Source organism: Desmodus rotundus, chromosome 3 (assembly GCF_022682495.2).
Source record: "Desmodus rotundus isolate HL8 chromosome 3, HLdesRot8A.1, whole genome shotgun sequence".
NCBI lineage: Eukaryota > Metazoa > Chordata > Mammalia > Chiroptera > Phyllostomidae > Desmodus > Desmodus rotundus.
This window is the reverse complement of record NC_071389.1, coordinates 188,346,346-188,369,620: the sequence shown is the minus strand read 5'-3', so window position 1 is coordinate 188,369,620 and position 23,275 is coordinate 188,346,346. Positions and strand designations below refer to the sequence as shown.

The window sequence follows — 23,275 nt, the reverse complement described above, 5'->3', positions numbered from 1 at the left end:
TCATCAACTGGCATTATGGCACAGGGTCCTCCTTCAACACAGGGCACTGTGGGGGGAAAGAATTTGGAGATAACAGCTATTCGGACCAAAGGATCAACACAATTTTCAGATAACAAGCGTTACTCTCTAGTTCGTCTCAAGGAGCATAAAGCTGACTTGCTGGTTTGAAAGAATTAATAAATGCAGCTAGGTGTTCTGGAAAACAACTATATTTAATCTCAGCCTCATTTTATCTGCATGTACTTAGCACAGACGGTGCCAGAACACATCACTGGCTGTATAAAACCACCGGTTCTTATAACCGCCTCCCCCAACATATCTACTAGAACAGGAAAAAAAATGCATTGTCATGCTGAAAAGCCACATACTCCCTCCAACAATGTTTATCATCTGTTCTGTACTGAAATTCTGTATCAGAGGGTCCAAGGTTAAAGCCAAATGATACCAACCAGAGCACAGACTTCACAAAGAAAGCTCTGAGTGAGCCTGAACATTTTTAACTGTAACATCAGCATAACATGTACAACTGAAACATTCACCTGACCCCAGAACTAAACACGGTATCTCTAAATTTTAATCTAACTTAAGAGTGCAATCGCTGTCATTCAGCTCCGGGTAAGTGGTTTCCCTCCTGAAATATAAATAGGACAGACAGTAGAAGACAGCTCCCCCAGGCAATGTGAGGAAGGAGCATGCAGATGGGGTAAGGACACAAGAAAAAAAATGCTCCCCCCTTTCTCCTCCAATTACAAGTGCTAGAAATAGGCGCTCCTGATCATAGTAACTATACAGGAGGTCTCACACTTTTTAGTCTCAGGATGCCTTTACAACCTTAAATTATTTAGGACCCCAAAGGGCTTTGCTCAATGGAGTCTGTTTATAACATTTAGCATATTAAAAATTAAAACTAAGAAAAAAATTAAATATTTTAAATTATTAAAGTATTAAATTTCTTAAATGTTGTTAAACGTAATTTACTTAAAAACTTTTAATTAGTAAGAAGAGTGGCATTGCTTTATACAGACAGTATCTGTGTAATTCTCTTTAATGTCTGTCTTGACAAAAGGCAGCCCGAATCTTTTCTGTGCTCACTCTGTTGCAGTATCACTTGTCATGTACGTAGCTTCTGGAAAACTCCATGGTAGACTCGTGAGAACTCGAGTGAAAAGGACAAACAGGGTCTTAGTATCACGAAGATACTTCTGACCTCGGGACTTCCTGAAAGGGCCGCGGAGGGATCCAGACCGCACAGAACCCCTGCAGCAGGACGTCAGTGCAAACACACGACACCTCACCTGCGGGTGTTTGCGGGCTTCCGTAGTGGCTCCTCTTTCCTCTCTTCCATCTGCCTTGCCCCCACCCCAGTAAAACACTGCTCCAGATTCCCCTGAAGAAGTCTAAAAGCAATTCAAGCGTACTGGATTTCTTTACAATTAGAATAAGTAATATTTATTTCCCCCCAAACAGGATTTATATCCTTAGACACAGGTTTATACTGGGTTTTCTTACCATTAGACCTGAGTCCTGGTGTTGAACTGACCTGGGTTAAAACACTTGCTCTACTGCTTCTAAACTAGGTAACTTGTGTTAATTGCTTGTTCTTGGAAGTCCCTGTCTTTTCATTTGTAAAGTTAACATACCCCAGTAATTCACCAAACTGCAGTTTAAGTGAGATAATACATACTAGCACAGTGGCTGAGAGGAAAAACCTCTGTAAGTTACTAACTCTCCCCTACCCAAAGAAGGGAACCTGCCCGGGACTAAATCCCAAAGCTCTGGAGTGTTTCACAGATGTCCCTCGCATTTCCCTGCACTGCCCCCTACCTGAAATACCCTCTTCTGATCAAATCCTGACCCAGTACATAGGCAGACTGAGAGTTCAAAGGGTTCTTTTATCAACATCCTAAGAGCCCAAAATCCCATTTCCTCCACTGTCTCCCTAATGTTTCCAAATAACATTCTCCTTTTTTTTCCTGCAGCTCTATTCACACACGTTGTCAAAGCATTTAGCACAGGCTGTTCCACACCATTTAATCCTCACAATAGTCTTCCAAGCAGATGTCTTTCATTTCAGAAATGACAACAGAGAAGCCCTTAAGAGATTAAGAGAACCTTGCCTATGAGCCAAGAATGGAACCCAGCTCTGCATGACTACAAATCTCCTGCTTTTCTCACTATACCATACTCGGTTATTCATATTTCAAAGTACTTGCCACATATACTTTCTATTTTTATCCTTAAGGTAAAGTTGAGATTGGTATTATTCCCTTAGGAAATCAAAAACCTAAGGTTTACAGGTTCAATGATTTGCCCAAAGTCTCTACTAGAATGTTAAAGGGTCAGGATCTGATCCCAGGTCCTTTTGATCAGAAAGTGGTTGTTCCCTACCAAAGTTCTGGTGGAGAAAAAATGTTTTCCTGTAATACTCTCCTTAAATTCAGTTGATTTTATTGAACTTATGAAATTTAAGCCACTCCATTAGTGGGAAACCAGCAGCTGTGCAGTTTGGTTGATACCTAATCTCTATAATTAAATTATCTATTGGTCGATTCTCCTTTTTCTTCAAGGTAAGCAAGCAGTCACTTTTATTTCAAAGTGCTGAGGCAGCTCAGGTATCATAACAGGCAGTAAAAACGAAAACAAGTGGTCAAGTTGATTTATACCTCACCAGCTGTAACTGCAGAGAAGACTCCAAACTTTCACATTCTCTGTCAATGCTTTTAGTCGTCACTAAGTCTCAAATACTCCTAGTAAAGACACTGGGCATTTAACAGAGCAATCTGGCAGCATGTAAAGAATTGAAACAAGACCTTTTTGCTATCATTTTAAGAGTACCTCTTCCTCAAGCAGTACACCTCTGGAAACCAAGGAACTCAGAGAAGACTTGCTAAAGTGCGGGCCAGCAAGACTGAAAGACACCTTCCCCACTGCTCAACAAAAGGGTGGTGGACACCGGGGACGGTCAGCACTCCTTCAGAGTTTCATGTGAAAACTAATCTGTCCCGATGATAAACTGCGGGGAAGGTCAAGGGTCATGGCATGCAGAACCTCTACAAACTGGCACTACAAACTGACCACGAACTGTAAGGGTTCATCTGCTAGGAAAATAATTGGCCAAGTTTGGTGAGAAATTTCTTTTTTTGCTAAAAATCTTCACTACCACTAAAGAACCTTTCCCTCTCCCCCCACCTGCCGCCACCCACATATAAGATCTCTCCTCAATCTGAGGTCATTCATTTAGCCTTTGGACTTCCCTCCTCATACCACACTAGACTTAGTAGGAAAATTTATCATTACTGCTATGCAAAATACTTATCCACTTGCCAAACAATGGCAAAATTCACCAGTACCAAGTAAATTCCTAGAGGGATGGAGAAAAAAAGGTTTATTGGTATGCACTCTGCACCTTCAAAAACTGTTTTTTTCTTAAAGTTTTGGCAATAACCTCCAAGTAAGGATGTAATTTATATTTTTAAAACAATTGAAAGTAACAAAAAGAAAAAATTATGGCTTTATGAATAAATCAATCAATTATTTCAGATTAAACAGGTAGTTTCCAGGCACTTAAAGTCCTATTAAGAAATGGAAAATTGAACAAATATTCAAGGTTGTTACATAATGAAACATCACTGATTTCTGAAGGACATTCTGTGTAGTAGCAGAAATTACAATGAGAAACTAGGGACCAAAGAAGAAATTAACCAAGTAGATAAAGACTAGAACTGGGTGTTAAAAGATGTTGTTTGAAATAATCTGACAAAAATATCGTCTACCTCTGAGGACTAACTGACAAAGTAAATCAATTTTTGCCCAGTTTAACATTCAAATGGAACAGTTAAAATAAAAAGAGTTATGGTTCTCTGGTGCCGTACCTTTGCATGATTCCATATATTTGGCTTCCATGTCCCCTCCCACTGTACCGTTCCTACCTATGACCAATTCCTACTCACCTTCAGCACTTAGTTGATGCCTCACCTAATACAGTAGATACTCTATTTCTTTTGAATCTAATCACAGAAGAATTATTTAGAATATGGATACCCACTAATTAATCTGAGTTGTCCTAGCATCGAAGCAAGGCAACTGATTTTTTTTTACAATGTTAATAATATTGCATATTCACTGACCTACTGATAATCTTTACCATTTTTTTACCCACCCTTTCCCCAACATGATTAGGAGTCCCACATGGGATTCCCTTCCTTCCCTGTAACAGAGGAACAGTTATCACAGAGCATCATAACCAATTTTTTTGTAAATATCAAATACCTTTTAATTTCTGAAATTGTGAACTGATTTTTATTAGTAGAGTCTAAAAGGACATTCAAAAATTTTTTCCATGAACATGCCAGTAATTTTTTAACAGATCATGACAACTTTATAAACTACCAAGAAAAAAAATACACTGCACAGTAAAACAATTTCTGATGTTCTTGAAGATACTTTTTCACTTTACAAGAGGTACAATATGTGCTTCTGTTTGGATTTTACACTCTATTTTGAGATACTTTAGAAAATCCACAAAATGCACCCTACACTAAGAACAAAAATATTTAGTAGGAGTTTGTGATCATAGCCTCTGAAATTTCAAAAGTTGCCACAATATTTTTCCAGTCCTGTAAACTCAAAGATATAACTCCTTGTTTCCGGCCATGGGAACTGGGATCACTTCCCTCACCCACTTGGTTAATATTAATCGGCTCTAATATTGGCAGCCTGTCTTGGTCAAGCCTTATTCTCGCGAAACCATCCCTTATAATGAAAGAAACATAAAATATATTCTCCACAGTACGAGAAAAAGATTTTGGATCAACCACAAACTCAAAATAGGACACGGGAGTATCAGGATACTTTCGAAAGTACGTTTGCAACAATCCCAAGATTCTTTCCACTTCTTTTTCTGTGGCTTCTTGATTACTACTCAGGTCCAGCCTCCTCAGCTTTGTAGGCATATCCCCATTTTCTTCCATTCTGTGAGCTTTTTTATGGTATTCGGATCGGTGTTTTGGTGCAGAAGACTGTGACTTGAATGAACCAAAAATAAAGTGGAATGTTTCAGCTCGCAATGTCCAGGATGTTGCTTCTTTGTGCACTGTCTCCCAGAAGGAAAGAGCTATATTATCATCACAGCCGCTCAACTCATTACGTTCATCATCTTCCATCCAGTTCATACCCACAAATATAAACAGAAAATCACAAAATGCAACTTGATTAAAATAGTTCATATCAGAATTTAGCTGCTTTGCTTTTTCTTTACCCAAATCAGAAGCCAAAACAAGAAACTGGGCATCGAGCGCTGCTTCTCTTGTTCGGCTCACTCCATCGAACAGGACATTGGCTTCCTCCAGAGCCTCGGTTAAGGAGTCGCTCGCCGTGTTCACTATGTCTTCACGGTTCTGCTGGACATTGTGGATGAGCTGCCGGTATTGCTTGCGGATGTTCCGGCACTTCTCCTCGTCAGCCACGAGCCCCAGGAGGTTCGGATCTATGTGGGCCTCCCCAAAGCTGAATTCATCAGAGCAGTCGTCAGAGCAGCTGTCAGAGCAGCCATCAGCCCCCAGCGCCACTTCCACCTTCAGGGGCTCTTCCTCCTCCTCCGCCTGCTTCACAGCGTACGCACTAGCGGTGATGGCACGCACCACTGGCTCTTCCGCTTTCTCCTCGCGTCCCCTCAGGGAATCCTTTTCATCTGTCATGCTGGTGACCGCGGGAGCTCAGCGAGCGCTCTGCTAACGGCCTGCGCAAGGTTTCCGACAGCGGCGGAAATTGAAGGGGTCCGTCAGCGCCGAGGCTGCCGAATGCCCATGCGCCCCGGTGCAGCCAGGAAGCCCCGCCCCAGCTCGCGCTGCCGAGCAGCACACGCGCACAGAACAGACGCAACAATGGATCCCAACCCTACGCTGAAATAACATCCGCTTAAGCGATAGGTATTCTTTTAGCATTTACTGACAGTGTCATGTAGCTTTCAAAGAAACACCTGGATGATTTATGACAAAACTGTGGGGAAACTAAAGGTCCTTCCGTTTAAAACACTTGCTGTCACAAATTGCAGTTAAGTCGACCTTCATTTTTCATTCTTACTATGATTCAAAGGATCTTTTTTATTTTTAGGAAAACTAAATCTGGCCAAGTTAGTTTGTAAACTGTCACTAAGACCAAGGAACTTGACGTGCAGAACCTCTACACAAACAGGCCGAATTCTAAAGTCCATTTGCAAGGTGGTGGTTTGTAACTCAATTCATTATAGAAATGTAAATTGCGCCAATTACTTTCGTGGGCCCTCAAAAGCCCTCAAAGGCCCAACATCCTCCAACCTACCCCATGGGAGGTCGGGGGTATTCATCAAGTGTGAGTACTTCAGTGCTAGAGCCAGATCAAAAGTGGGGAAGGGGGTGGGGGCCCGAGAGGTATTACACAGGCGATCTTTGGTTCCATCATCCATGGGTGGTGGAAGGATAAAGTGAGTACATTCTCTGCAAAAGAGCAGTTTTATTTGAAAGCTTGCCAAAAGCTAAAGGCCACACACTGAATGGATAGTAAATCTGAACCCTAAAAGGTGAGCAAAGCTATGAAGATTTTAAACACAATTGGTTTTATGGATATGAAAGTGAATGGTGTAAATTGGGCAACTAATCTAAAATGGAAAATTCACCCACTAGTTTACTGGGAATTCCAGTACAGTTGGAGAAAGGCAGTCACATGAGCAGCAAGTATACATAACATTAAAAAGGAATAATTTGATTTACACTGGGGTAAGAGAGGAAGAAGCACACATTTTTCAAAAACACCACACATTATGGGTACTTGTGCCTATATATTATTCTACCCTATTATACTGCTGGCTTATCTAAAGCAACAAGGTGATATATAAATATTCCAAGCAAAGCTGTTTTCACATGGATGTGTTTGAGTATGCACATTTCGATGTACAAATGAATGTAGATGAAAAACTTTGTTCCAGACCTGTTGCAAGTTACTTGGCAAGAAAAGTTTTCATTTCAAAGAACAGCTTAAGAGAATGAAATACTCTTGCTTTTCACTCTACTCATTGAAAATAAAGTTGACTGCTTTTCAGAAAGTCAGCCTTACCCTTCTCTGGAAAAAGCAAGAGCAAAACAAAGTTGGGACCCAGGATCAAGAAGGCGCCACATTTTGCCCCCAAGTCTGGCCAGTTACAAACTGATATTTAAACCGGTTTTAAATCTTAGATGAAAACACATAGCTAAGTCCAACTCCCAAATCCAAAAATGTTTGCTTTTATCGTTAACCATGTTCTTGGGAACTTCCGATATCCACTTCACGTTCAATAAAAGTAACTCAGAACTCCAAAAGGTAAACCAACCTTCCCACCCTAAGGTACCTATTTTCTCCTGGCTCAGAGAAGGGAAAATAGGCTGATACCAATTTGCTCCATACAGAGCCTTTCATCTTAAGAATTTCAAAATGCTTTACAAAAGTAAATTAATTCTCCTAACCTACTTATAAAGTATTACTAATACTATTTACAGGGATTTCTCAGGAGATAACAGCCCACACAATTTGCTTAAAGCAACAGAACACATAAAGACAGCACCATATTATTAAGTTGTGATTTCCAGTGCTTAATTCATTCTAGGCTACATCTCTGTCCCTAAGGAAGCTTAGTAACATGTAACTTAAATTATCGTCATTAAGCCTGTTCACATTATATTCTACCTTCTTAAATCTGCCTCAGAACACAAGGTTCAGATGTAGCCTCAAAGTAAAAATTTCACGCCTAATGGTTTTCCCTAATCATTTATAGAATGGGAATTTCTACACTTGTGAAGCTTTAAATCACTAAACAGTGACTTTCTAACTAAGGTCAAATTACTGGTAATAATTATATAAAAAGAGAGAACACTTTACCACTTTAAAAAAGAGAGAACAGCAATACACAATTTCAGTTAGACTGGTAAACTTCTCTATGACTTGTAACAGAAAGCAAAAAAGCACTATTACTCAAAGAAATCACTGAAGTCTACCTTCTTCATGCAGTAAGATTAGTACAGGCAACCAGTGACACACAGCTCGGCCTCCAAGATAATTCGGCTCCTCCCCTCCCCTTTTTCCTCCTCAGGTGTTGCTGCCAGGGGCTCCGTGTGGTCTTCCATTTCCTTTCTTACTTTCTTCAGTTTTCCCTCCTGCATTATTTTTCAGTTCCTTTGCTAGGAGTTCAGATTCATTCATTCCAAGCATTCTTAAGCTCCTTCCCACAACCCCCAGTGCTCAATATAAACATGAAGGGATGAATGTCATAAATTACAGGTCTCTCTCTGGCCAAATAAAAAAAGAACACAGATAGGGTCCACTATCTTTTCCAGTGGAATTTTTATTTCAGGATCACTCTATAACAGGAGTGTCAAACTCATTTTCACCGGGGGCCACATCAGCCTCACGGTTGCCTTCAAAGGGCCAAATGTAATTTCAACTCCTTAACAGTTAAGGAGTAATTATATTTATGCAGTCCTAAAATTATTTCCGCCCTTTGAAGGCAACCGTGAGGCTGATGTCCCCGGTGAAAACGAGTTTGACACCCCTGTTCTATAACAAGTACATGTTTAAGAGTTTAAGTCCTGCACTCTGACAGATAAGAATTACCCTGCCATCTAGCGACCTCCCTAAACATTTCTGTTCCTTCTTTCACAGCACTTTTTCTCCTCTCATCCTGCCAGGGTATCTATTTAACACTGAGCTGTAAAGAGATGTGGGAAAAGTCCTAGTTTGATTTGTCAGAGTAGCAGAACGCTAGGTATATTTTCTCTTTCTTCTTAGTTTCCTTTAAGGTTATGCTCCTGAATGTATATACTTTGCTTTGAATGATTTTTTAGTATTAATGGCAAACTTTGCTACAACCAAGCAAATGAGTTTCTGAAGCGACCATGAATAGTGAGGAAAGAGGCAAACCTGGGTTCCAATCCTGACCCATTAGCTAGTAATGTTACCTTAGTGAGGTTTCTTAATCTCTAGGCCTCCAGCTTCCTCATTAGTAAGATGGGAATCCTACTATTTACATCATAGAGTTACTCTGTGTACTGAACAAGAAATTACATGATAGATTTGACAGTATGTTCAACTACTGAGTAGATACTTAATAAATCCTAAATTATCCCAAAGATAACAAATGTTTAATAAACATTAGACACCAAATAGAAAAATATAAACCAGTAGCTTCACTCATCGACGTTGTTTTAGAAACAAAAACATTTTAAAGGTTGAATCCATAAAGGAGGAATAAAGGAATATATCCTACTATAACAAATACCAGTGAAAAGAAATTTGCCATATAATAAAATTTTAAAACCTAAGGTTTCACCTAATGGAAGTGTGTATAGTACTTTCAAAGGTAAACCAATCTACTAGATATTCTGAAGCAGATCCACAAAGAGTATGGGCCTACATGCAAAATTATTTATGTATCATTTTCTCCTGAATGGTTCCTTCAATTTCAGCAGTATCCAAAAAAGGCTTTGAATAACTATTCTATTCAAATAATATTGGCTTTATTGTTAGTGGAATAAAAGATAAAATGACAGTCAAGCCCCACAAAATAATTTGGAGCCATTCACTGAAATATTTTGGAGTATATAACCCCCACCCCTACTCTGTGGTAACAGTTGCACACTCAACTGACACTTCAGAAAAGCCAGCCTGTCCGACCTGCCAAGCCTCGAGCCCCAATGTAAACAAGGGTGTGACAGGAGGAGAACAGAACCTTTCAGGTTGTAGCGGCAATTACCAACTCTCTGGGGCCACCTCGGGAGTCAGCAATGACCAGGAAGATCGTTTTGATGGATGAGGTATAGGAAAGCACCTAGTACATGGCTTTCAAAGGAGGCAGCCTGAAAGGAACTCTGCTCTGGTGGCCTGAGTTCAAATCAAAACTGTATTAGTTTCCACTTATTTTCTTCAGTTTGAATTTCCTCATTTGTAGAATGAGTCTAGTGAATGTCTTCTCTGCCATGTAGAGTGGCTGTGATTCTACAATGGAAGAATCACATACAAACACTGCTGACAAATATATTCTAAATACACACACTGCCCTACGGACTCGTGCTGGAGATAACAGAGTGCCTAGCTCGAAGTCGAGAACACAGGTACGCACTCCATAAATAGTAGCTAAATAGACATGATCTGACTTGCTTCTCAGCTGGCCTGGACACACGTGCACAGGCAGCTGAAGGGGGACAACACTGCGGTCGTACAGCTCTTCGAAATTCTGAACTGCTTTACACGCTTCCGAGACTCTCTCCTGAACATCTGAAGGCTTGGTCTTTGATAAAGACCAAATCTTTTTTTATTTCTTTTTATTTTTTTATTTTTTTATTTTTTTTATTACTTTATAGTTGCTCAATTACAGTTGTTTGCATTTTCTCCCCACCCTGCCCCCCACCACAGGCAAGCCCCCCTCCCTCCCTTGGTTCCACCCTCCCCCTTGGTTTTCTCCATATGTCACCTATAGTAGTTTCTGAAAAAATCAGGAATCTTATAGCCAAACACCTCACTTAAGTGAGTCTCCTATAGCCCTACCATCATCCATCCATTCAGCAAATACTAACTGAATGCATAGTAGGTGTTAAAACAGAAAAGATATAAAAATAAATCATTTTTGTCCTAAAGGAAGCTAAATTTAGTAGGCACAGAGGAATGCGGTTCCACTCAGCAAGCACCTAATGAATGAATTCCAATCTGCCGGAGCTATGCTAGGAATACCAAGATCTGCATGCGGTCAGCCCTGAATCAGGAGCACCCATCACACGAGGGAGATGAGGCATGGATCCCAATGGCAACAACACAAAGCCAAGTGCCAGAAGTGTGAGTATATCGGAGTGAACTTTATAGACAGGCCTGGGTTCCATTCCTGGCTCTGCCACTTAATTACTGTGTACTGGGCATGCTCCTTAAATTCTCAGGGCCCATTTTCTCATGTAAAACTGGATAACTCACCTCCTTCATAAGACTACTGTAAGGATTTAATCAAGTAAGTATTACAGCACTGAGTCTAGTGAATGTAAGGTAATCAATAAATGATAGCTACAATCATTAATATGCACGTCTTAAATATTTGCTGAGCTATATATCTAATATAGACCTGGGATCACAGGCACAAAGAATACAACTAACTCTCTACTTTTTATATAGAAGCCAAAAAACAAAATCATTGGTGGCATTCCTCCTTTTCCACAGAGGAGAATTTATGGAAGTACTGTGGGAGGGCAGAGGAGGGAAAGAATGGGCAACTCTGGCCTTGTACTCTAAAACAGGCAGTTGGGAAAGTGGGTTTGAGCAGGAAGTCAGGAAATGAAAGAACAGAATGAAAAAGGGGAATTTTGGGGACTCCAGGTGTAACAGTATTGCCAGGCACTTCCTGTAGATAAGGGAGCAGAACAGAAGATAACCAGAAAAGTAGGTGGGGCCCCGATCCCTGAGGACACAGAATACAAAACTAAGGAACTACAGGTTATCACAAATACAGACCTGGGAGCAGCAGAGAAGCAATCAGAAAGGTGATTCTGACAGCTAATGGACTGGAAAGGGAAAGAGATCAGAAGTGGAAAACAAGTTAGAGACTGATGAAATGGTTTGAGCAAGAGGATATGAGCAGCCGAAATAGTGTGGGCAAAGCTAATAGAGGTGGTGGGCACATACACAGGAAACAGGCCCTGGTAAGCAGACAGACAGGACAGGTGCCAGGAAATCTGAACCCTGGACCACCAGAATAGTGATGCATACTGTAAAAAGAACAGCTACGCAGCAAAAAATGATTTGTGTTGTCACTGGGAAAAAGTGGGAGGAGGGGGCACTGGGTCTCAACAGGGATTCACAACCAGTAAAAATTTGACTATATATAATCAGCACCAGATAAATTCATTTGCAGACCTAATAATCTGTGCCCCCTTTAAATTGTGTTAGTCTTGACTGCATTCCTTATTTTTAAGTAAATCAGAGCCTGTTCACATCCCTCATCTTCAAAGCAGTCCTTCAATTCTCCTCAGACCTTAACCTTCAGTAGGCCAGAAGCAGGGACACTGCTCATCACCACCCTTCAGTGGACAGGCCTATGGTAGGAGTGCCACCACGCTTGCCACCAGCCAAGGAAACATTTCTCTCTTTTCCCTCCACCCACCTGTCAACTCTGGGCTACAAAAGAGAAGCCTGAAGAGAATTAAACCTACTCAAGGAACTTCCTGGTGGCTCTCCCCTGCACCTGGGGTTTCTGGGTTTCCCTCCCAGACAATTAAAAGGAAGATAAGAGACCAACAAAGGTAAGCATTTCCTGATCCCCTTTTCTCAGCACTTCCTCAAACAAACAAGTTTACACTTCTTCTAAAGGTTTTTAAGTTATTTAGATGTCCTGGGAGGGAAAGAAGAAGGGACAGATCCTAGATGGAAATGTCTCAGAGGAAAGAATTCCAAAGACAAAGTTTTCTGCCAGTTTTGGTACAATATTAAGAGAGAAAGGGAATGGCTGGAGTTACTAAATTCCCACTCATCTCCCGGTGTCTGTCCAGTTATGAGTCTGGTTTCTGGACACTGTAGAAGTTAGGCTTGGAAGGAGACCTGCCTTTGTTTCAACGCCCACCCCACCTCAAGGCTGGAACCTGGGGCTACCTGACTGCTGCAGGATCCCGTCTGAGCTCCTCCCACAACTGTCTCCCAGTTCACCTGGATTGTTCATCATGCACTGAATTGTGCCTGTCATCTCTCCCATTATTGCTTTGAAGAAATTAAGTCCCACGGTGCCAGTTTTAGTCTTCCAAAACTACTTCCCCAAACTACTGAAGTCTAAGTGAGTCCCGCACTTAGTAATCCAATAAGCACTTTTTCATTCACTTTGCTTTTCTCTATCCCACCAGTGGTTTCAACACTCTGGAATCCTGGAGACACTGATTTACATACAGGGTTCCCGACAAAGAATACTTGCAATCTTGCCCTTAAGAACTAAAATGTTCATGCAAGCCAGAAGTCTTGGAGCAGCAGGAGCTCCATTTACAGTTCTCTGAATTTAGTAGCTCTCCAATTCCAATTTTACACATCAACATACAAGTCCTAGACACAGACAGCGTATTTCCCCATTTTTCTAGTCAGGTATAAATTGTTACCTACTGAGCTATCATTTGCTATCTTCTAACTATTACATTATGGGTATTAAACAGTAGTCCTTGGTTTTCCCCACTTCTAATTATTTACCAACTGATCCTAACCAAACTATCTTACACATTAAAGTAAGTCCCAAACTTGGTATTTATCATAAGAATCACCTGAGGGGGCTTGCTAAATACATACGTACATACATACATACATGTATACAAAAAGACAGATTCTAGTCCCTTCCAGAGGGTTTACTCAGCAAGGCCCCAGGTAAAGCCCAGGCAGGCACGTTTAATGAGCACTCCAGGGGATTCGGTGCAGGTGGTCCATAGGCTACAGGTTTTGTAACACTTTAAAAAACCTTCCTGTCCGTAGTCATCTAAGCTCATCAGTTTCTCCCAATACAATTCTCACTCCCTTATCTCCTACAGTAAGTACATTAAAAGCGAGGTGAGTTCTGTTGTTGCTGCTGTTATTTATCGAGGAGGGAAGGGAGACAAAGGAAGAAACAAAAGGAGAAAGGGGAAGCAGACGGTTTTAAAGGTTCCCTCTCCATTATCTATGCTACAATCAGAGTGTGAAATCTTAACCTTCTTTCTTAAGGTGTGGACCTCAAGATTTTAATACTAATCCTATAAGCACTCAATCCTCCACTAAATAAATGCCTTTCTCCACTCAAACCCAACATTCCCCACAGAATTTCAGCACCCACCATTTAGCCCCAAATATGGGCAACCTTTGGCTGGAAATTCACAAACATTTCAAACCAGTGGTTCTTACAGTAGTCTCTTCCTCCATTTCTTAGTACTCATTAAAAACCAAAAATAAATCAAATAATACAAAGTTGAATGGTAAGTTTACTTAAAAGAGATGTGCCAAGTGATCTAATCATGAGTTGATGGTGTGCTTGTCATTCATGGCACTGCGCTTCCCCAAATGGTTGAAATGACCTGTGATCATATGGAATTGAAAACATCGGATCATATCAATAAAATGGGTCCAAAGCTTATAAAAAGTCACTCTTTTTACTCCCACTGATGTTAAAACCAGGACCATCTGTAGAATTTATATAAAGATCAAATAACTTTTAAATGCAATTTTATGACACAGGTGGAACACAGAGATCAGTCAGACAGGAAGGAATATTAATAGATCTTTGTCTTATTTTCCAGGCAAACTAAAGGTCTGAGTAACACAATCATTTTAAATCAAGCCAAAAGCCTTACTAGCTCTTCACTTTCCATTAACTTGCTATTTGTCTTTGAAGTCTATCTCCATTTCCTATGCCCATTTTTCAAAAATGTAAATAAAACTCTTTTAGGAGAAAAGATAATAAATAACACAAATTAATTGGTAATATCCTTCCTAAAGACACACACTTCTAAATAGATTTTACATTTAACTGAGGCCTCAGGTTTACTTTCTCAGAAGGAAATGTTCAAGTATGAGTTCCATTTCTTAAAAATCGCATAAGCCACAGACAAGGACAAAAATGATGATTAGCAGCAATCAAAGATGTATCAAGCTGAAGGGATTATGAGGCTTTCTAACCTGGTAACCAACCAGACCTGATGTAGATCATGTTACTACAGCCCCTAAACGTGCAGCCAGACGGCAGCATTCTGCCAGTGCCCGAGGCCATGACCCTCTCACCCCTCAGGGCATGGTCCTCCTAGGAGTGCCACCGGCTCGCCACCGGTCAAGGAAACCTTTCTCCCTTCCCCGCCACCCAAGTGTTAACTCTGGGTTACAAAAAAGACACCTGAAGAGAAACCCACTCAAGGAACTTCCTGGTGGCTCTCCTCCACACCTGGGGTTTCTGGGTTTCCCTCCCAGAGAATTAAAAGGAAGATAGAGACCAACAAAGATAAGCATTTCCTGATCCCCTGTTCTCAGTACTTCCTCAAACAAGTTTACACTTCTAAAAGTTTTTAAGTTATTTAGACTTACTGGGAGGGAAGGAGGAACGGACAATAGAAGGAAAAGGACACTTAACAACTCATTTTAAAAGATGAAAATAGTTACATACACCATTCCCCAGTTCAGAGATTTCCTCAACGTTTCATCAACTTGGACTAACACGTGATCTAGACCGTGTGTTTCTCGGTCATTTTCTAAGGATGGGCTCCGTCTGGAGGCTCGTTCACATCCACCCTGGCTTTGAAAGTTGGTCTGCGACCACGGAGGGCTCATTCCCAGCTCAGGCGGGCGAAAGACACATCCATGACTCCCACCTACCTTCAGGGTTGGATCATAGCCGCCTAGCTTTCTCCGTTTCACAAACACCACGGGTACGTTGGTCTCCGAGGTCAGCTCGGCCAGCGCTCGCTCGAGGCCCAGCCCGTCCTCTGTGGCACAGAAGCAGAGAGGGGAGCGGGTCAGGCTCTCCGCCCAGAGCCGCGGCGGGAAGTGCGCGGAGGGGGCGGGGGCGGGGCTTCCGCATCCCAAGGGCGCGCCCCCAGGCCACCCGCACACGCCGCCTCCCCGCAGAATAGCGCCACCTGCCCCAGCCCTCGCAGCGAGCGACCTAGGCCTGCGATCCGCTCGGACCCTGGACCCGGTCCACCTGCACAGAAGCCGGAAACACGAGGCCAAAACGCCAGCGATCCGTCCAGATTCAAATCATGGCAAGTCTCGCTAAACTTACACCTCCTACTTTCCCAGCAAATTCGGAATTCAGGAACGCCTCAAAAAGGAGGCTTAAGGAACAATTATCCCAGCTTTTATAGAACACCTCCTAACTTAATTTCCTTTGAACGCTGCCTGTATACAGAATGCCAAGATCCAACTTCCAATGTTTCTTTGACATTTGAACCCATGGGGCAAAATTACAAACACTCTGCCCACTTAGGGTTATCTATTTAAGAACCTTGAAGCAATACAGCAACACCCTACATGACATAAGGGGCCTTATGGTCCAATCTTACAGGCGAACTGAGGGAATGAGTCAGTGACAGAATTAAAAATAGACTCCAGTTACACTGACATCAGGCTCATTTATGAGACAAAAACCACACCACCACTCAAAAGTATAGTTGTTTGATAATAATAATGGTAATAGAACCTAACACTTCTGTAGTGCTTTGCATGTATTAACACAATCTTCACAACTACCTTTCTTGAAGTGGGGCCTATCAGGTCCCTTTCACAAGTAGGGAAACTGAGGCACAAAAGCTAATCTGCCCAAGGTCACGAAGCTGGTCAACCGCAGACCCAGTATTCACACTCCACTCAAGCAACGTGGTGTACGATTTTCATCCGCTACCCTGTAATACCTGATACAGTCCGATAAAAGCGCTGTTCCTCTCTTAGCTGTCCGGTTTAATTGCCTGTGGCAAGTCATATGATTCTGAGCCTTAAACATGGAAATACATATAATTTGCCAATGTCTCAGGATTTCTGAGGATTCAATGGTGTGAAAACTCCTTGAAAGGCATCCTTAAATTGTTACAATCTCTTAATGCTGTCCAGGATCTGTCAATCCATTTCACCACCTGATTACCTACATTTCAAGACTCGTGCACTAAGAAACTATACAAAACCCCGTTTTCTCAGATAATTTTGCAAGGAAACTGTCTCTACAAAGAGCTAGAGAAAAGAAACCACCAGGGGGCCGGTGTCACCTACCACATGCTAAGCTCTCACTAACCCAGGCGAAACAATGAAAGCTGCAAAGCCGCTCACTTGCCTCAGAAAAGCCTCACCCCACCTCAGACACACCTTAAAACGTCTCCCCTTCCCCTGCATTCACCACGCACCGGGCAGGAGGAGGTTCACGTCCCCAGCGAGCTCACAGCCTGAATGCTCAGTTAGCCCAAGGCAGGGCTCCAGGCTCTTCTTCAGGTGCCCCACACCTTCTGCTCCGATGCAATGCGGGACTGAAGCAAACAGGGGAACAGGCTGCTGGGTCCTAGTGGCTACGAGAAGCCACGCCCTTGTCTGAGCTGAGCGGGTGGGCGGAGAGCCAGAGTCAGAATGACAAAGCAAAAATCCACTCCTCGTGCAGCGCTGGCAACCTACGCCAATAGCTCAGCTAACTAGGATCCCCTAATTGGGTGACGCCACATCCTCTTCCTGCTCATAGCGCCCCCCCTCAACCCAAGAAAAGAGCAACAACAATTTAAGGAATGTTTGGAACTAGAACCCAAAATAATAGTGTGTTTTAAGTGAACAAAACTGGACTATGTCCTAAGACAGTGACTCCAGAACTTTGCTGCCCATTGTAATCACGGGAGGATCTTTAGAAATGCTGGTGCCTGCTTCCCACCCCTAGATATTCTGTTCTAATAGGTATGGGGTAAGACCTGGGCATCTGGGTGTTTTGGGCTTTTTTTTAACTCCTTGGGTGATTCTAGTGGGTGGCAAAGTTGGGGACCCATTGCCCTCAGGTAATGAATGAGTTAGCCTGGAGGAAGTTAGTTACCAGGCTTTTAAAAGAAAACATCTAGTCCACCCTGACAAATCCTGAAAAGAAGGGAGCATACTTCCCTGCTCTTAGTCATATTCTTACTCAGCATCTCGCACACATAGCTAGCTATGAATATTTTCTGAATCAGTAAGTGAATGTCTTCCCCTCTTCGTTGCATGCTGCAGGGCTGAAGCACACTCGGGTGAACGGGTTGCTGGTTTCTTCTGGCTTCAACACACACACAATCTGCTTTTTTGAGCCTCTTCAATCCTCTCAGCTTTTGAATGCACACACGCACACGCACACTAAACTGACACTCCCGGCATGATAACCACCGTGCGTTTCCGTGAGCGCACGCCTCACCTGATTCGGGGCCACTAGAGGATGGGGCTAGCACACAGGTGTTAGGAAACAATGTGAATTAAGGAGCAAAGAATGAAAAATGTACGGGAAAGAAAGATGGGAGAAAACAATTTCTGTATTAAGCATTTTATAGGCCTTATGTCATTTAATCTACACAATAACAGCCCATGAGCCTGGGTCATAAACTCCTCCTTCTTGAAAATACATAGAAACTACAGCTTATTTCAAAAATATGTCTGAGGCGAGGGACTTGAAAATCATTTAACTTGAAATAAAGTACTAAAAGCAAGTGATAAGGATCGATTTCTAAGAACCTTGTATGACAGACAGGTCCGAGCTACCATAGTTAATATTTTCTAACAGTGCACCAGAAAAGGCTAGGTAAGGCATTTTAACTTCTCACTACTCTTAAATGAGCAAATTATAGTACAAACCACTAGAGTAGCTCCAGGTAGTTATTTTTTAAGTAAAAAAAGAAAATCACCATTTTTTAAAACCTTCACTTTTATTTGAAGTCCCTCTTGCTGCTGCTAAGGGCCCAGATGCCTTACCCTTGTCACAAAACAGAGACAACTCCTCAGCTCTATTTAGTTGCTGGTTAGTGGAAGAAGTGCCTCATCGCCCACATTTTCCATGATGCAGCATCTGTTCTAATCATACATCTTATTCTCTTGACTGGGCCTAAGTTATACCCCCTGCCTGAATTATCTTCCCTTCCTACTCTTTCGAAGCTCATCCGAGATGTCACGTTCTCCGGGAGGGCTTCCCTGATTCCAACCCAGTGTTTATCGACCCTCCCCTCTTCTGTGTCCCCAGATACCTAAAAATAATTACAAACCATCTAAATCCAAGACAGCCCTGGGAAGGCAAACCTTTGTGTCTTTTATCTTGTCATCCTAGAACCTGCCATGTATAGTAAGTACACAGAAAATACTTGAAAAAGCCCTCTGTGCTCTACCATCTAAGCACTCTATAAACAGATCTATGCAGGTGTTGGATCAGAGTCCTACTGAATCAAACCACTGTTTCTCCTGCAAACAAGCCACTCTCACCACACTGAGCTAGGTCACCTTTCTGACACTCGAATCCGCTCTGCCCAAACCTTCAGTGGCTTCCTAGGACCTGCAAAATACAGTCCAAACTGCTCAATTGTACTGACTTGGCCAGGCCCACCCTTGTTAAACCTAGATGTCCACATATTCTGCCCCTACTCAAGCAGCAAAACATTGATGGAGAAAACACAGAAACTAAGTGATTTCATTTTTAAGTCAAGACCACAAACCTCAACATGTCCCCAAAGCTGCCCAGCAAGCCTTTGCATCTCTGGTATATTTGTTTTCCCTGATTCCAAAGTGACTACTGCATACTTATTCCTCTTTTCTCAGACTTCTAATACACCTACAGCTTGCCATTGGCTTATAACCTGCTTTCTACTTTAAGTAAATAGAATCAACTAGTCAGAACTCCCTCCTACTTCCCTCTCAACCACCAACCTGCCATATTCCCTGCTTTCACTCCTGTTTTAGTGAAAGCCAACTTCTCCACTTCTGTGTGGATTCTCATCTCTTCTTGCCTTTTCAATCTTCAGTAACTTCACTCCTGAAATTAGCCTCCCTCTCTGGAATCATCAATTTCTTGTTCTATACCTGATCATGCCCATCACCATACAAACACAGTGCAGTTTTCCCCTTTAAAATAAAGTTCCCCATGTTCCCATGTGCTCTGACCCTCATAGTTACAGTCCCATTCTTTTGCTTCCATTCACAGAAAAAAAAGAAGGGAAGAATTATTTGTACCCTGAAGAAGAATAAGGTAGGATAAGGAGGTATAAGGGAGCAGGATTTTGCCACTCCAATATATGTCTCTTTGGCATGAGGTTTATTTTAGGCTAATTATGTTTAAGAAACAAAAGGATCAGGAAGAGCTTTTTATCTTCCCCTCAACTGCCTAAAAGTATTTTGATAGAGAGCCTGTTCCAGGAAGAAAAGCTATCATCAGACACAACTACAAAGGGCATGAGGTATGGCGGACTGGCAGGAACTTAGCAAAGCCTGCTTATTCAAAGTCCTCTCTGTGTCCCATTGTCTTTGCATGTCATAGCAAACATTTGTTTTTCATTTGCATGTGAAGTCCCAGATGCCTATCCCTTCTCCTTAGCTCTGGGTGGCATATAAGCCTCAATAGCCTGATTGTCTTTGGGCCTCATTTTTTAAGGGGCCACTGTAAACATGAAATTAAACTTGATTGTCTCCCATCCACTTGTCTCATCTTAATTTAATTCTTAAATCAGCTAGAAGAATCTACAAGAGTAGAGGAGAAATTTTTCCTCCCTGACAGAGGCCAAGAAAGATCTAAGAATATGGTGCTCGAGCAGAGACCACAGTAAAGTGAGGGACGAAGCCATAAGGATATTGAGGGGATCTTTACAAGCAGAGGAAACAGAAAGTGCCAAGCCCTAAACTGAGAGCCTGTTTTGTTTGACTTGTCCAAGGACATACAAGGAAACCAATGTGTCTAAAGCTCAGTGAGTGAGGAATAAAGTAGTAGACAGTAAGAACAGAGGAATAAGCCAGGGGTCAGGTCCCAAAGGCCATAGTTATGAGTTTGGGTTTCATTCTAAATGTGATGAGAAGCCAAAGTGTCATGAGAGAGGACTCATCTATTTTGTATCTTAAAAGCACTGCTCTGCTGTGTGAAGAATTGGCTAAGGGGGCTGAGATTTGGAGTGGAGAAACATAACCAGTTAGGAAGTTACAGTGGTGGTCCAACCTAGAGATTATGAAGGCTTGGATTAGTGAGGTGAACGATATATTATTTGAAGGTAAAGCAAATATGTTTTGCAGATGGATAGAATGAGGGATTCAAAAAAAATAAGTAGAATTAACGATGACTCCAGAGTTCAGGCCTTGGCAACTGAAAGAATGGGGGCACTTTTTAATGAAAAGGGGAAACATTCAGGGAGGAAGGGAAAAGATGGGAATGGAAGAAATGGAAAGCAATAGTTTGGGACAAATCCATAGTGTGGTTTCAGAGACCTATTGGTACCAAATGGAGACGGTGAATAGGCAGGTGAATAGGCAACATCTGGAGTTCAGAGGAGAAGTCAAGGCTAGAAATAAAAATTTGGGAGTCAAATGCAAAAGATATTTACTGCCATGTATATTAGTGAGGGTTATGTATTTAAAAAACAATACAATATATCTATAGATATAGAAAAGATCTTTGTAATTGGCTCACAGTACTGTGGGGCTGGCAAGACTGAAACTGCAGGACAGGCCAGCAGTCTGAATGTTGCAATCTTGAGTCTTAATGCAGTCTGGAGGCTTAATCCCTTCCTCTTCGGGAGACCTCAATCTTTTCTCGTAAGGCTGTCAACAAAAGAACATCCAGCCTATGAAAAAGTCTTGTAAGAGTTTATTTGAGCCAAACTGACAGCAATTGTCCAGAAGCAAAATCTCAACAGATTGAGGAAATGCGCTGGAGAATAGCTGCTTTACAGCTTGTTTTATATACAAGAACTAAAGGAGGAAAACTAAGGGCAGCTACATTAAATCCATTGATGGCAGGTTAGGGAGGCAGGAGAAAGCCAAGCTGGGAAATCTCCGAGACTGGGTAAAAAGTAAAACAGAGAGACGCAAATTTCTTTTACACTGGTGGGCACAGGATAGTTAGCATTTATAGCACACAGAGATGGTATTTGGGCAACAGCATGACAATGAGGTGTTCTGCAATCTCATGCTCTGGTGGCAGATTGTGCCCTCAGTGCTCTGCAAAGAGGAGACTACTCTGACATTCCAAAGGCATGTTATCTTAGATACAAAAAGACAACAGACAGGCTCACTTTCTTAGAGACTGACTTTTCAAGGAAGCTACTGGCCTAGGACACGACTACCCGCCATGACTCACCTTAAGTTAGGAATCTTTATGTTTGGACCATCCTATGGGTGGTTATTTTCAGTCTCTGAGTTTGTAAAGTCCGCCATGCAGGCCTCTCCTGAGCTTGTCTGGCTGAGCAGGTGGCCCCTTTTTCATCCACAAAGCCTAAACTGATTGGGTGAAGCCCACTCACATTACAGAGGGCATCTACCTTACTCAAAGTCTACTGATTTCAATGTTAATCACATGAGAAAATACCTTCATTGCAACACCTAAACTAGAATTTGACAAAAAAAAAAACCAACAACACTTGGCACCAACTTGACACATAAAATTAACCATCACATCATGGGAATAGATTAAATTACCAAGGGAATTAATATATTATATTTAGAAAAATAAAGATAATCCAGGACTGAGCCCTGGCAGTGTGCAAAGGAGAAGAGTCCAGCAAAGGAGCCTGAGAAGGAGCTGAAGGGAGGCAGGAAAAAGACAACTACAAGAGAATGTGATGTCTCAGAAGCCAATGAAGAAGTGCTCCCAAAAGGAGGAAGATCAACGCTATCCAGTGCTGCCAAGACATCCTGCAACATAAGGATGGAGCCATGGAAGTCATTGCTGACTTTTATGAAAATGATAGAGGGGAAGAAAGCCTAATTAAATTAAAGGAGATTCAACAAGAAACAGAAAACAAGGACGTGGAGGTAGTACGGATAGCCAAGTCTTTCAAGAAGTTTTGCTATAAAAACAGGTAAGTGGGAAAATAGCTGAAGAGGGATGTAAGATCAAGGCAGGTTTGTTGGTTTTGTTCTAAGAGGGAAGTTATTGTAGTATGTTTTTATGCTGAAGGAATAATCCAGCAGAGGGAAATTTGGCAATTTCCAAAGAGGAAAGTAGGAAGAGCAGATCATTACAGAAGCAAAGTCCTTTGAATATACATCTGTTATTGCAACGTAGACTTTGAAGTCAAAGCTAGGTTCTATCCTTGATTAGAGAATGGAATTATCAAGTTATTCAGTCAGTTAGCCTCATCTCCCCTTTCTACAAGCCCCTGTGGAACTTCTACCTCTTCATTTCACCCAAATCTCGCTGGATCTCTATGCCTCAGCCCTTAGCCCTTTCTAAATCTCTTTAATTACCAAACCCTAGGGCTTTGCAAACTTCCCATCATTCATCAAATCTTAGTTCAAATGTGCCCTCCTTGAGGAAGCCATTACATAAGTCAAATCCCTTTATGAAATGCTCCTGTGTTACTATGTATTCTTTCTGCTTAATACACAACACGATTGTAATTATATGCTTATTTATGATTATTTGATCAATGTCAGCCTCTGCTTCTACAACAGCATAGTTCAATAGAACTTTCTGTGATGATAGAAATGTTCTATATCAACACTTTTCAACCCAATAGCCACTAGCACTTAAAATATGGCTAGGGCAAGTACAGACCTGAAGTTTTTATCTTATTTGTTTAATTAATTTAAATGCAAATAGCCACATGTAGTCAGGGATCAGGAT

The 23,275-nt window shown here is 41.8% G+C and overlaps 2 protein-coding genes across 3 annotated transcripts in view; both read right to left on the bottom strand.

Moving 5' to 3' along the window:
* The window catches only part of TXNRD1 (thioredoxin reductase 1), a 52,382-nt gene extending 35,354 nt beyond the window's left edge, over positions 1-17,028 (bottom strand). Inside the window, exons 1-2 of one of the 2 annotated variants that reach the window (XM_024579060.3) lie at positions 16,869-17,028; positions 15,349-15,458 (exon numbers count right to left, since the gene is read on the bottom strand). The gene's annotated coding sequence lies outside the window, so the exon portion shown is untranslated. Of the gene's footprint in view, positions 1-15,348; positions 15,459-16,830 lie in introns of both variants that reach the window. The other variant, XM_024579059.3, reaches the window with a different exon arrangement.
* Positions 3,068-7,651, bottom strand: EID3 (EP300 interacting inhibitor of differentiation 3). The gene has a single exon (XM_024579061.4). It carries the CDS (start codon positions 5,694-5,696, stop codon positions 4,554-4,556), a length of 1,143 nt encoding a protein of 380 aa, XP_024434829.2. The 5' UTR covers positions 5,697-7,651; the 3' UTR covers positions 3,068-4,553.
* Positions 17,029-23,275: the final 6,247 nt, after the last annotated feature.

Coding starts and splice junctions, on each gene's coding strand:
- EID3 (XM_024579061.4), bottom strand. CDS start 5,696: ATGACAGATGAAAAGGATTCCCTGAGGGGACGCGAGGAGAAAGCGGAA.